Source organism: Oncorhynchus nerka, linkage group LG21, assembly GCF_034236695.1.
Source record: "Oncorhynchus nerka isolate Pitt River linkage group LG21, Oner_Uvic_2.0, whole genome shotgun sequence".
Lineage (NCBI taxonomy): Eukaryota > Metazoa > Chordata > Actinopteri > Salmoniformes > Salmonidae > Oncorhynchus > Oncorhynchus nerka.
This window is the reverse complement of record NC_088416.1, coordinates 11,223,323-11,237,737: the sequence shown is the minus strand read 5'-3', so window position 1 is coordinate 11,237,737 and position 14,415 is coordinate 11,223,323. Positions and strand designations below refer to the sequence as shown.

The following is a 14,415-nucleotide window of genomic DNA, read 5'->3' as shown; positions in this document are numbered from 1 at the left end:
AGGATCTGATTGAGGTAAGGGAGGAGGTCTCCGGAAATGGTCTGGAGAAGAGAGGAGGGGATAGGGTCAAGCGGGCAGGTTGTAGGGCGGCCGGCCGTCACAAGACGCGAGATTTCATCTGGAGAGAGAGGGAGAAAGAGGTCAGAGCACAGGGTAGGGCAGTGTGAGCAGAACCAGCGGTGTCGTTTGACTTAGCAAACGAGGATCGGATGTCGTCGACCTTCTTTTCAAAATGGTTGACGAAGTCATCTGCAGAGAGGGAGGAGGGGGGAGGGGGAGGAGGATTCAGGAGGGAGGAGAAGGTTGCAAAGAGCTTCCTAGGGTTAGAGGCAGATGCTTGGAATTTAGAGTGGTAGAAAGTGGCTTTAGCAGCAGAGAGAGAAGAGGAAAATGTAGAGAGGAGGGAGTGAAAGGATGTCAGGTCCGCAGGGAGGCGAGTTTTCCTCCATTTCCGCTCGGCTGCCCGGAGCCCTGTTCTGTGAGCTCGCAATGAGTCGTCGAGCCACGGAGCGGGAGGGGAGGACCGAGCCGGCCTGGAGGATAGGGGACATAGAGAGTCAAAGGATGCAGAAAGGGAGGAGAGGAGGGTTGAGGAGGCAGAATCAGGAGATAGGTTGGAGAAGGTTTGAGCAGAGGGAAGAGATGATAGGATGGAAGAGGAGAGAGTAGCGGGGGAGAGAGAGCGAAGGTTGGGACGGCGCGATACCATCCGAGTAGGGGCAGTGTGGGAAGTGTTGGATGAGAGCGAGAGGGAAAAGGATACAAGGTAGTGGTCGGAGACTTGGAGGGAGTTGCAACGAGGTTAGTGGAAGAACAGCATCTAGTAAAGATGAGGTCGAGCGTATTTCCTGCCTTGTGAGTAGGGGGGAAGGTGAGAGGGTGAGGTCAAAAGAGGAGAGGAGTGGAAAGAAGGAGGCAGAGAGGAATGAGTCAAAGGTAGGCGTGGGGAGGTTAAAGTCGCCCAGAACTGTGAGAGGTGAGCCGTCCTCAGGAAAGGAGCTTATCAAGGCATCAAGCTCATTGATGAACTCTCCGAGGAACCTGGAGGGCGATAAATGATAAGGATGTTAAGCTTGAAAGGGCTGGTAACTGTGACAGCATGGAATTCAAAGGAGGCGATAGACAGATGGGTAAGGGGAGAAAGAGAGAATGACCACTTGGGAGAGATGAGGATCCCGGTGCCACCACCCCGCTGACCAGAAGCTCTCGGGGTGTGCGAGAACACGTGGGCAGACGAAGAGAGAGCAGTAGGAGTAGCAGTGTTGTCTGTGGTGATCCATGTTTCCGTCAGTGCCAAGAAGTCGAGGGACTGGAGGGAGACATAGGCGGAGATGAACTCTGCCTTGTTGGCCGCAGATCGGCAGTTCCAGAGGCTACCGGAGACCTGGAACTCCACGTGGGTCGTGCGCGCTGGGACCACCAGATTAGGTGGCCGCGGCCACGCGGTGTGGAGCGTTTGTATGGTCTGTGCAGAGAGGAGAGAACAGGGATAGACAGACACATAGTTGACAGGCTACACAAGAGGCTACGCTAATGCAAAGGAGATTGGAATGACAAGTGGACTACACGTCACGAGTGTTCAGAGAGTTAAGCTTACGTAGCAAGAATCTTATTGACTAAAATGATTAAAATGATACAGTACTGCTGAAGTAGGCTAGCTGGCAGAGGCTGCGTTGTTGACTAAGTAGGCTAGTTGGCATTGGCTGCGTTGTTGACAAAACACTAATCAAGTCGTTCCGTTGAGTGTAATAGTTTCTACTGTGCTGCTATTCGGGGCTAGCTGGCTAGCTAGCAGTGTTGATTACGTTACGTTGCGTTAAAAGAACGACAATAGCTGGCTAGCTAACCTAGGAAATCGCTCTAGACTACACAATTATCTTTGATACAAAGACGGCTATGTAGCTAGCTATGTAGCTAGCTACGATCAAACAAATCAAGCCGTTGTACTGTAATGAAATGAAATGAAAAATGTGATACTACCTGTGGAGCGAAGCGAAATGCGACCGGATTGTTGAGTGCAGAAGTTCTGTTCGGTAGACGTTGGCTAGCTGTTGGCTAGCTAGCAGAGTCTCCTATGTTAAGGACGACATAAAACTACACACTCTAAACTACACAATTATCTTGGGTACGAAGACAGCAAAGACAACTATGTAGCTAGCTAACACTACACTAATCAAGTCGTTCAGTTGAGTGTAATAGTTGTGCTGCTAATCGGTAGACGGTGGACTAGCTAACGGTGGACGTTAGCTAGCTGGCTAGCTGCAGGGCAGTGTAGACTGCGTTAGGACGACGAAATACGATAATTACGCAATTATCTATGATACAAAGACGGCTGTGTAGCTAGCTAAGAAGAAATTGCTAAGATTAGACAAATCAAACCGTTGTACTATAATGAAATGTAATGAAATGTAATACTACCTGCGGACCGAGTGCAGATGCGACCGCTCGCTCCAACCCGGAAGTTGGCTACACTGATTATAGTGAAGAGCAAGACGTGCTGCTCTATGGGCCAGCTGTAGTTTTCTAGGTCCTTCTTTGCAGCACCTGACCACATGACGGGGCAATAATCAAGATAAGATAAAACTAGACTCTGCAGGAGTTTGGTGTCAAAAAAGCAGAGCATCTCTTTATCACTGACAGACCATGTAAACATTATTAAAGTAACCAGTGTTCAACGACTCTATGTACATAGGGCAAAGCAGTCTCTGAGATGCAGGGTAGAGTACCTGGTGGTAGCTAGCTAGTAACAGTGACTAAGGTTCAGGGCAGGGTACTGGGTGGAGGCCGGCTAGTTTAACATTCTGATGGCCTGAAGATAGAAGCTGTTTAATTAACAGTGTCTCCCTCCCAGCTTTGATGCACCTGTACTGTCTCCTCCTTCTAGATGGTAGCGGGGTGAACGGGCCGTGGCTCGGGTGGCTGAGATCCTTCATGATCGTCTTGGCCTTCCTGTGACACCGGGTGCTGTAGACATCCTTGATGGCAGGCAGTGTGCCCCCAATGATGCATTGGGCTGACCACACCACCCTCTGGAAAGCCCTGCCGTTGTGGACAGTGCAATTGTCGTACCAGGCGGGGGATACAGCAATGGTGCATATGTAGACGTTTGTGAGGATCCTAGGGGCCCAAGCCGAGTCTCTTCAGCCTCCTGAGGTTGAAGAAGCGCTGTAGCTCCTTCTTCACTACACTGTCTGTGTGAAGGGACCATTTCAGGTCGCCAGTGATGTGCACGCCAAGGAATTTGAAGCTTTTAACCTTCTCGCCTGCGGCCCTGTGGATGGGGGGGGGGGTGCTCTCTCTGCTGTCTCCTGTAGTCCCCGAACAGCTCCTTTGTTTTGTTGACATTGAGGGGAGAGGTTATTCTCCTGGCACCACTCCGCCAGGGCTCTCACCTCCTTCCTGTAGGCTGTCTCGTTGTTGTTGGTAATCAGGCCGACCACTGTTGTGTCGTCAGCAAACTTGTATGAACAGAGAGTACATGAGAGGGCTGAGCACACGCCCCTGTGGTGTTGTTGTTTACATTTCACTGCTTGGGGTCGGCCAGTCTGGAGTTGCACAGGGAGGGGTTCAGACCCAGGGCCTTGAGCTTAGTGATGAGCTTGGACGGCACGATGGTGTCGAAGGCTGAGCTGTTGTCGATGAACAGCATTCTCAAATATATATTTATCTTGTGCAGGTGGGATAGGGCCGTATGCAGTACAATGCTGAATGCTTCGTCCGTGGACCTGTTGGGGCGGTATGTAAATTGTATGGGGTTTAGGTTGTCGGGTAAGGTGGAGGTGATATGGCCTTAACTAGCCTTTCAAAGCACTTCACGATGAAAGAAGTCAATAGTCATGTGGTGCAATCATTTTTTGAGGTTTGAAACAGTCCTGTTCAATGCGTAGCAACATGCAGTGCCTTCCCGAAAGTATTCACACCCCTTATTCCACATTTTTTTGTGTTACAAAGTGGGATTAAAATTGATTTAATATGCATTTTTTGTCAACGATCTACACAAAATACTTTGTAATGTCAAAGTGGAAGAAAAATCTAAAATGTGTCAAAAATGCATTAAACATAAAACACTAATATATCTTGATTAGATAAGTATTCAACCGCCTGAGCCAATACATGTTAGAATCACCTTTGGCAGCGATTACAGCTGTGTCTTTCTGGGTAAGTCTCAAAGAGCTTTCCACACCTGGATTGTGCCACGTTTGCCCATTATTCTTTTCAAGCTTTGTCAAATTGGTTGTTGATCATTGCTAGACAACCATTTTCAGGTCTTTCCATAGATTTTCAAGCAGATTTAAGTCAAAACTGTAACCCGGCCACTCAGGAACATTCACTGTCTTCTTGGTAAGTAACTCCAGTGTAGATTGGGCCTTGTGATTTAGGTTATTGTCCTGCTGAAAGGTAAATTAATCTCCCAGTGTCTGATGGAAAACAGATTAAACCAAGCTTTCCTCTAAGATGTTGCCTGTGCTTATTTTTTTATCCTGAAAAACTCCCCTGTCCTTAACAATTACAAGCATACCCATAACATGATGCAGTCACCACTATTCTTGAAAATATGGAGAGGGGTTCTCAGTAATGTGCTGTATTGGATTTTCCCCAAACATAACACTTTGTATTCAGGACAAAAGGTGAATTGCTTTGTCACATTTTTTACAGTGCCTTGTAAGTTGTTACTTACTTAGTGCCTTGTTGCAACAGGATGCATGTTTTGGAATATTTTTATTCTGTACAGGCTTGTAACGTTCGTCGTCCTCGTCTGAGGATTATGAAGGATCGGAGGACCAATGCGCAGCGTGGTACATGTTCATGATGATATTTATTAAACTCAGAACACTAAACAAAAATAACAAAGAGAATGACACGAAACAAAACAGTCCTGTACGGTGAATACACAAAACAGAAAACAATCACCCACAAAACACAGGTGGGAAAAGGCTACCTGTATGATTCTCAATCAGAGACGGGCGGCTCTGGCAGCTCAGGACAGACGGGCGGCTCTGGCAGCTCTGGACAGACGGGAGACTCTGGCAGCTCAGGAGAGACTGGCGGCTCTGGCAGCGCTGGACAGGAGTGAGACTCTGGCAGTGCTGGACAGGCGGGAGCACCTGGAGGAAGGAGACTGCCACCGGAGGCCTGGTGCGTGGAGGAGGCACCGGATAGACCGGACCGTGGTGGCGCACTGGAGGTCTCGAGCACAGAGCCTGCACAACCCTACCTGGCTGGAAACTCCTCGTAGCCAGGCCAGTGCGGCGAGATGGAACAGACCGCACTGGGCTGTGCTGGCGAACCGGGGACACCGTGTGTAGGGCTGGTGCCATGTACCCCGGGCCAAGGAGACGCACTGGAGACCAGATGTGCTGAGCCGGCTTCATGGCACCTGGCTCGATGCCCACTCTAGCCCGGCCGACACGAGGTGCTGCGATGTAACGCACCGGGCTATGCCTGCGCACTGGGGACACCGTGCGCCTCACGGCATAACATGGTGCCTGCCCGGTCCACCTCTCTCCATGGTAAGCACGGGGAGTTGGCTCAGGTCTCCTACCTGACTTAGCCACACTCCCCGTGTGCCTCCCCCAATAGATTTTTGGGGCTGCCTCTCGTCCCAGCCGCGCTGCCGTGCTGCTTCCTCATACCACCGCCGATCAGCTTTCGCTGCCTCCAGCTCTGCCTTGGGGCGGCAATATTCCCCCGCCTGTGCCCAGGGTCCTTCTCCGTCCAGAATCTCCTCCCATGTCCATGAGTCCAGAGATTCCTGCTGCTGCCCGATACCACGCTGCTTGGTCCTTGGTTGGTGGGTGATTCTGTAACGTTCGTCGTCCTCGTCTGAGGAGTATGAAGGATCGGAGGACCAATGCGCAGCGTGGTACGTGTTCATGATGATATTTATTAAACTCGGAACACTAAACAAAAATAACAAAGAGAATGACACGAAACAAAACAGTCCTGTACGGTGAATACACAAAACAGAAAACAATCACCCACAAAACACAGGTGGGAAAAGGCTACCTGTATGATTCTCAATCAGAGACAACGAACGACACCTGCCTCTAATTGAGAACCATACCAGGCCAAACACAAAACCACAACATAGAAAAAATAACAGACTACCCACCCAACACACGCCCTAACCATACTAAAACAAAGACATATAACAAAAGAACTAAGGTCAAAACGTGACACGGCTTCCTTCTTTTCACTCTGTCATTTAGGTTAGTTGTGGAGTAACTACAATGTTATTGATCCATCCGCAGTTTTCTCCTATCACTGCAATTCAACTCTGTTACTGTTGTAAAGTCAGCATTGGCCTCATGGTGAAATCCCTACCAATAGGTGCCCTTCTTTGCAAGGCATTGGAAAACCTCCCTGGTCTTTGTGACTAATATGTGTTTGAAATTCACTGCTTGACTGATGAACCTTACAGATAATTATATGTGTGTACAGAGATGAGGTAGTCATTCAAAAATCATGTTAAACACTATTTTTGCACACAGAGTTATGTGACTTGTTGACCAATTTCTTACTTCTGAATGTATTTAGGCTTGCCATTAAAAAAAAGAGTTTAAGTAATTATTGACACAAAACATTTCAGCTTTTCATTTTTTAAATTCATTTGTAAAAAAAATCCACTTTCACATTATGGGGTATTGTGTGTACACCAGTAATCAAACAAATCAGGGTGTAACACAAAAAAAATGTGTGAAAAAGTCAAGGGATTTAAATACTTTCTGAAGGCACTGTACATGTTAAATTATTGGCAACTGTAGTATGCTACAACTGTGCTACGTGGAGGTTCTTTGAAATAAATGCCAGTCAGCCCTTATGCTCTAAATGTGAACCCCATTGTTCCAACTTCCAACAGACACAATTGTACATGTTCATTTACGACATTTGAACTGGGCAGTTTTGTTTCTTCTAAAAAAAGGGGGAGCAGGGTGGTTCTATCTAAATCCAGTTAAATGCACACTGCAACTCAGCCACAGTGAGGGTAAACAAAGAACGCTGCTGGCTTCCTGAGTGTAAGGACGTTTTTTTTCGGACAAAGGAGAATGTAGCCTATGTGGCGCAGAGAGAGGGAGGATGTGAGCTGAGTTGTTGGAAGGTTGTTGTGGCTTTCGAAAGTTTTCTCTCACGTTCACATAGTATTCAGCAGTAGAATTCAACTGAAAAGAAAACAACAATTAAGTGTTCATAGACGACTTTCTTTTTTCAGTTCCAAATAGTTAACAAATGCATTGGTTGTCTCAGTTAGCACATGATTTAATGCTACTAACCAAGATGTGAAATTAGTGAATGCACTCTTTACACTTCAGCTTGTCCAGGACAAGTAGGCAGCTGCTTACGTTCGATGAAGTAACAGGAAAGACCTAATTTCCCAATGAAATCTTTGCACTCATACTGTCTGAAAGTCGAATGTTTACACGGCAGATGCTGGCAGGGGTAAGCGACCAAAAGATAACCTCCTAGCTTAGCTCCTCTGATTGGACGAAAGAGGATTGTTTTAATGGAGATCTGACTGCATCAAACCCAAAGCTGGCGGCGAGTGTGACCCTATTCCACCAAGGAGTTACAGTAAAGTAGACGTCCCCTCTCAATTGTCACTTTATTTTAGAAGTGGATTGAATGACTTCATTACATTTACATTTTAGTAATTTAGCAGACGCTTTAATCCAGAGCGATTTACAGGAGCAATTAGGGTTAAGTGCCTTGCTCAAGGGCACATCAACAGTTCTCATTCATTTCTCTTTTAAATGGGTTTACAGTGGTTAAACTATTTGTTTTAGTTTTGTTAAGAGTCTTAGTTAACAGTCTTATTTTCACATATAAAAAATAATATTGAAAAAAAATGTACACTGTGGCCAAAATAATGTGGACACCTGCTCCATCTTGTTCCAAAATCATGGGCATTAATGTCGAGTTGGTCCCCCATTTGCTGCAATAACAGCATCCACTCTTCTGTAAAGGCTTTCCAGTAGATGTTGGAACATTGCTGCGGGGACATGGGTCCATTCAGCCACAAGAGCATTAGTGAGGTCGGGCACTGATGTTGGGCGATTAGGCCTGGCTCGCAGTTGGCATTCCAATTCATCCCAAAGGTGTACAGCTATTTTCAGGTCTCTCCAGAGATGTTTGATCGGGTTCAAGTCCAGGGTCTGGCTGGGCCACTCAAGAACATTCAGAGACTAGGGTTGTTGTCCTGTTGGAAGGTGAACCTTCGCCCCAGTCTTGAGGTCCTGAGTGCTCTGCAGCAGGTTTTCATCAAGGATCTCTCTGTACTTTGCTCCGTTCATCTTTCCCTCAATCCTGACTAGTCTACCAGTCCCTGCCGCTGAAAAACATCCCCACAGCATTATGCTGTCACCATCACGCTTCACTGTAGGGATGGCGCCAGGTTTCCTCCAGACACACATGACACTTGGCATTCAGGCCATAGAGTTCAATCTTGGTTTCATCAGACCAGAGAATCTTGTTTCTCATTGTCTGAGAGTCTTTCGGTGCCTTTTGGCAAACTCCAAGAGGGCTGTCATGTGCCTTTTTTCATCTGGCCACTCTACCATAAAGGCCTGATTGGTAGAGTGCTGCAGAGACAGTTTTCCTTCTGGAAGATTCTCCCAACTCCACAGAGGAACTCTGGAGCCATGTCAGAATGACAATAGGTTTCTCAGTCACCTCCCTGACCAAGGCCCTTCTCCCTCGTTTTCTCAGTTTGGCCGGGTGGCCAGCTCTAGGAAGAGTCTTGGTGGTTTCAAGGAGCCACTGTGTTCTTGGGGACCTTCAATACAGCAGACATTTTTTGTTACCCTTCCCCAGATCTGTGTTTCGACACAATCCTGTCTTGGAGCTCTACTGACAGTTCCTTTGACCTCATGGCTTAGTTTTTGCATTGACATGCACTGTCAACTGTGGGACCTTAGATAGACAGGTGTGTACCTTACCAAATCATGTCCAATCAAGTGAATTTACCACAGGTGTGTACCTTACCAAATCATGTCCAATCAAATGAATTTACCACAGGTGTGTACCTTTCCAAATCATGTCCAATCAAGTGAATTTACCACAGGTGTGTACCTTTCCAAATCATGTCCAATCAAGTGAATTTACCACAGGTGTGTACCTTTCCAAATCATGTCCAATCAAGTGAATTTACCACAGATGGACTCCAATAAAGTTGCAGAAACATGTAGAAACAGGATGATCAATGTAAACAATACTGATCAATAAACAATAAATAAGGGGTATGCTCAAATAAAAATAAAACATATTTTTAGAATAAGGCAATAATGTAACAAAATGTGGAAAAAGTCAAGGGGTCTGAATATTTTCCGAATGCACTGTATATATCCTATATGATGAAACAAACAATCAACAGCTTCTTTTGTACTGTAACTTTTGATGGTTCCCCCTAGCCTGGTCTCATACTAGTATGACACCAAATGAATACGGAGAGGAGTTTGCTAAAGCACGAAACAGACTGGAACACCAGTCTAGGATCTCACTGCCAGGATGTCTTGATTAAAATTGGTAATTTATATGGGGTGTGTTCTTGTCTACACAGGTACAATGGCTCCCTACCCAACGGAGACAGGGGGAGGCGGAAAAGCCGCTTTGCACTGTGCCGGAGACCCAAGGCCAGCGGGGTGAAACCCAGTACAGTGCACGTGGCGTGTACACCTCAGGCAGCCAAGGTAGGAGCTAGGAAACAGTCATACTGTATGCTGGAATTTAAGACTTATTTCTGTAATCGTAGAAACGCTCTTATATAATGTAGTGTGTGCTTGATAAAAACACAAGCTTCTCTCTATAAGAGGCATTTTATCTCCACGCAGAACGAGGGCGCCTGAAGTAAATGTAATTGGTAATGACATCATCCGGCTACTCCTAACATCAAACTTTTCCCTCACCACCTGCAGGCCATCAGCAACAAGGACCAGCACAGTATCTCCTACACTCTGTCCCGGGCCCAGACGGTGGTGGTGGAGTACACTCATGACGGCAATACAGACATGTTCCAGGTGAGTATGTCCTCAGCGTGTCCTCACTGCTCAAGTCAAGCCTGGTCCCAGATCTGTTGTGCTGTGTCTTGCCAACTCATATGGTCGACTGTGTGATCACGCTCTCCGTAGCCGATGTGAGTAAGACCTTATGTAACTCTTAACTAATAAATTGCATGAAAACGATAGAAGACTTGGCTAACAGGCAACAATCTTAGTGAAAGCACTAATGGTTAAGAGACCACATAAAAAGGAGACAAGGAAAGGAAGCCATTTGAGTACTGAGACAGAGAATACATTTCTGGGATTCCGAAAGCTAATCTAAATAAAGAACTGAATCAGTTTAGTTACTATATATGCCTCTCTAAAAAAAATGTTAGCAAGAACATTACTGAAGCTAAAAGGAGTATACACTGATAAATCATATACCTCTTCCCTTCTATCCCAGATTGGGCGTTCCACAGAGAGCCCCATAGACTTTGTGGTGACGGACACGGTGCCTGGCAGCCAGCAGAGCCACGGGGGGGAGGGCCAGACCCAGACCCAGTCTATCCAGAGCACCATCTCGCGCTTCGCCTGCCGCATCATCTGCCAGCGGAGCCCGCCGTACACCGCTCACATCTACGCCGCCGGCTTCGACTCCTCCAAGAACATCTTCCTGGGGGTGGGTTGGGGATTGGGATGAAAACAAAATAGTTGCCATATAATTAGGGTAGAAATACGACTAATGTGATATACTGTTTCTCTGTAAGCATTTGCAACTGGCATGCGTGAGGCAATGATGTTTAAAAGTCATAATATCACCTTGAAATAACTATGAACTATTAGAACGAAAAGTGTTGCACGCATATTTCTGAAACTCTCCTTTTCTACTTTCTACCCCTTCTTTCCCCCAGGAGAAGGCAGCCAAGTGGAGGACACAGGAAGGACAGATGGACGGGCTGACCACTAATGGCGTGCTGGTGATGCACCCTCGCCACGGCTTCACGCAGGACTCCAAGCCGGGCGTGTGGAGAGAGATCTCTGTCTGTGGCAACGTCTTCACCCTCAGAGAGACCCGCTCTGCCCAGCAGCGGGGCAAGATGGTGGGTAGCTAGTAGATACATACACAGACACAAGCATGCACACATGTACACACACAGATGCCGTGCGCACACACATGAAGTAACAAGCACTAACATGTGTAGATGTTCACACACACACACTCCTGTGCAGTCGCATTGAGTGATTCTCCTCCCTGTCAGCCGTGCTTTGACATTATTTTGCAGGGACATTGTTTTAAGAAGCTGTTTCTGAAGCCTTAACACTGCACTAACTGAATGGAAGCCCCCAGCGAATGTCCCCAATTCTCACACTAACTTGGAAAAATGTATCTCTGGAACAATTTTTCAGAACATCGACTCCACCGTTCTCCAAAATGTTATTTTTGTGTAACTTCATAAAGCCATTGAACAGCAGCTCTGTGATATGAGCAGATGGGACATCTTAACTAATTAATTAGTTACCTCAGTTGTACAGAATAGTCTGGTTGGATGGGCTCCAGCTGTTTGAGGTCTCTGTTTCTCAAGCACAGAAATCGGCCTCTGATTTATTATGTGATACAGTAGGTCTGTTATGTCACCGATGATAACCTCCCCTGGAAAACCCTGAGTCTAGACTTTTATGTTCCATCCCTTCCTCCCAGAGACCACACAGTCAGTTTGGAAGATTTCAGTGTGTCAGAGTAATTCTCATAGGAATACCGAACCCCCCTTCCTCACCGTCATTTTGGGAGGAATGACTGAGTCTGAGACATGCTGTTATTACGATTATGACGTGGTTTGGCCTTTAAACTTTAAAACTGAGGCACGAGAATGGCCAGGGAAGGGGGAGGGGGGGGATCCAGAGAGCTGATGAGAGGAAGGGATGCTGGTTCAATGGGTTTAGTCACAGTAGGTCTGCACTCTGTCGGAAACAAAACCAAGATTTCTTTGATGTATTATTGAGGTACATACTGAAGGCCAATAATACAGGACAATGCTCAATATAATATACTTACAGTATCTCTTCTCACTCCAAACAAATGAAAAGCACTACATTAAGTAATGGAGAACCCAGGATCCCACCTTCACCCCACAGCTATTAAATGTGGCATTCATAGGTTGCCGTCTACTGGACCGTTGACACATTGCAGAGCAACTTCATGTGGAGCATGTGTTTGTATTGTGTCTGTTAATATCTTGCCATCTCTTTTCTAATATCTCTGTGTCTCTTGTCCTGAACCTCTCTCCCATTGCAGGTGGAGAGCGAGAGCCAGGAACTGGTGGACGGCTCGCTGATCGACCTGTGCGGCGCCACCCTCCTGTGGCGCACGGCCGAGGGCCTCTCGCGCACTCCCACCGTGAAGCACCTGGAGGCCCTGAGGCAGGAGCTGAATGCCGGGCGGCCCCAGTGCCCCGTGGGTTTCAACACCCTGGCCTTCCCCAGCCTCCGCCGCAAGGAGATCCTGGATGAGAAACAGCCCTGGGCCTACCTCCGATGCGGCCATGTGCACGGCTACCACGCCTGGGGAGGCCAAGGACGGGAGCCCGAGGATGAGGTGGTGGAGGTGGGCCGTGAGAGGGAGTGCCCCATGTGCCGAACCAGGGGGCCGTATGTACCGTTATGGCTGGGGTGTGAGGCGGGGTTTTACTTGGACGCGGCACCGCCCACACACGCCTTTAGTCCGTGTGGTCATGTGTGCTCGGAGAAGACGGCGGCGTTCTGGAGCCAGATCCCGCTGCCACACGGCACACACACTTTCCACGCCGCGTGTCCGTTCTGCGTGCAGCAGCTGGCCGGCGAGAGCGGCTACCTCAGACTCATCTTCCAAGGGCCCCTGGACTAGATAATGGACAGCGGTCTCCTTCCAAACCCCAACTGACGCTTAACAACTACCAGGGTTGTGATCATTAGGGCACACAACCGAAAACATCTTAAAATGTTTTGCAACAGAAAATGAAAATGTTAGTTTCTTATTGGACAAATCCAGGTAGTCCTTCACTGTTTCAGACAGTTTTCTTCTGTTTGGTGGCTCATGAACATGACCCAAGGGCCAGTCAATGGAAATACACCTTAAAGGACTGTTAAACATTTCTTAACTTAAATATTTCGGAGAGCTACAGAATACTTTTTTTCCAAGTGTCCTTTTTTCTAGCAGTGCTGTTTTCGATACTATAATTATATTTTTATGTTAACAATGAAAAAGCGCTACAGTATATGCTAACACAGAAAACTCTTCCACAGGTGCAGATTTGTAATGTTCTGATGCAAAATCCATTGTGAGGCTGTGTGTGTGTGGCTTGACGTTTATAGTCATTTCTTTTTCTATCTGAAACTTACGAGGTAATTGTAGCAGAAACAAGCATACTTTGTAAAGCTAGCTACTGTTTTGGAATGACCTCCTTTTTCTTAGACATGAAGACCCATGTTGTTAAACTAGACCTATTAAGTCATTATTTGGCGATTGCATTTTTTTTTAAAAGTGCTTATGGCCTTGTACCTTTTTTCTTTACTATGAAACCCAACATGTTCTCTATCTTAATGTTATCAATCACCACATCAACACGGTGACAAGGTGGAAGTGGAAGAATGACATAATACAAAATAATATCACTTTTCTCTCTGTGTACCATTCTGCCCTTCTGAACAAGGACTGGAGAAACAGATCTAGGAATTGACTGATGGAAACTTGTTGACAATGACACATATCTGAATGTCCAGACTGTGTTCAAAGCAAGTGATCCGTTTTTTTTCTTCTTTCAATTGAAGTGTGGCCCTAAAACACATCGACTTTTCAGATGGTATGAAAGTTTTCCCCTCTCATCTTCCATGTGCACCTGCATTCAGTGTGTATATAATATTTATGTTTATGTTCATTTACCCCTGTATCGCCTTCTGATCTTAATGTACGCAGTGATTGGTACCCCAATTTGAGTAATGTGTGAGAGTTTATGTTCTTTACCGTTCAACCGACTTCCATTCACGTTTTACCAGTTTGTTCTGCTTTATATCCTCTCGGTCGCCTGATGCCTTCATTCAGGACGTTGAGTATTATTTCTGCAAAGAGGGTTGCTGTTGCTGACAACACATTCTTTTTTTACCAACTGCAAACAATAAAAGTGAAAAGCTTTTAAATTGTTCACATTTGTGTGAGTCCTCGCTCTTTTTCCCGTCCACTGTTGGAATCCAAGATCATCAAATCCACACTGGACAGAACTTATGTATACTAGATATTTGGTTTACTTAGCTGAAATAAGTAACATATGCAATGACATTCGCCCTATTATACACGGGATTCATTTGGATTGACGGCACTAGCTAGTTCACATAAAACATGACTTTTGCCACTTATGAGAATGTGAAAATGGTCAGTTATAAGCAGTAGGTAGGAGATTGGGCAACTATA

At 46.4% G+C, this 14,415-nt stretch overlaps 1 protein-coding gene across 1 annotated transcript in view; it reads left to right on the top strand.

The window, feature by feature from the left end:
* Positions 1–14,149, top strand: part of LOC115103898 (E3 ubiquitin-protein ligase pellino homolog 1-like) — a 53,835-nt gene extending 39,686 nt beyond the window's left edge. Inside the window, exons 3-7 of the mRNA XM_029624936.2 lie at positions 9,554–9,683; positions 9,909–10,010; positions 10,438–10,653; positions 10,886–11,074; positions 12,268–14,149. Coding sequence (XP_029480796.1) covers positions 9,554–9,683; positions 9,909–10,010; positions 10,438–10,653; positions 10,886–11,074; positions 12,268–12,855 — 1,225 coding nt within the window. The 3' untranslated portion in view covers positions 12,856–14,149. The remainder of the gene's footprint in view (positions 1–9,553; positions 9,684–9,908; positions 10,011–10,437; positions 10,654–10,885; positions 11,075–12,267) is intronic.
* Positions 14,150–14,415: the final 266 nt, after the last annotated feature.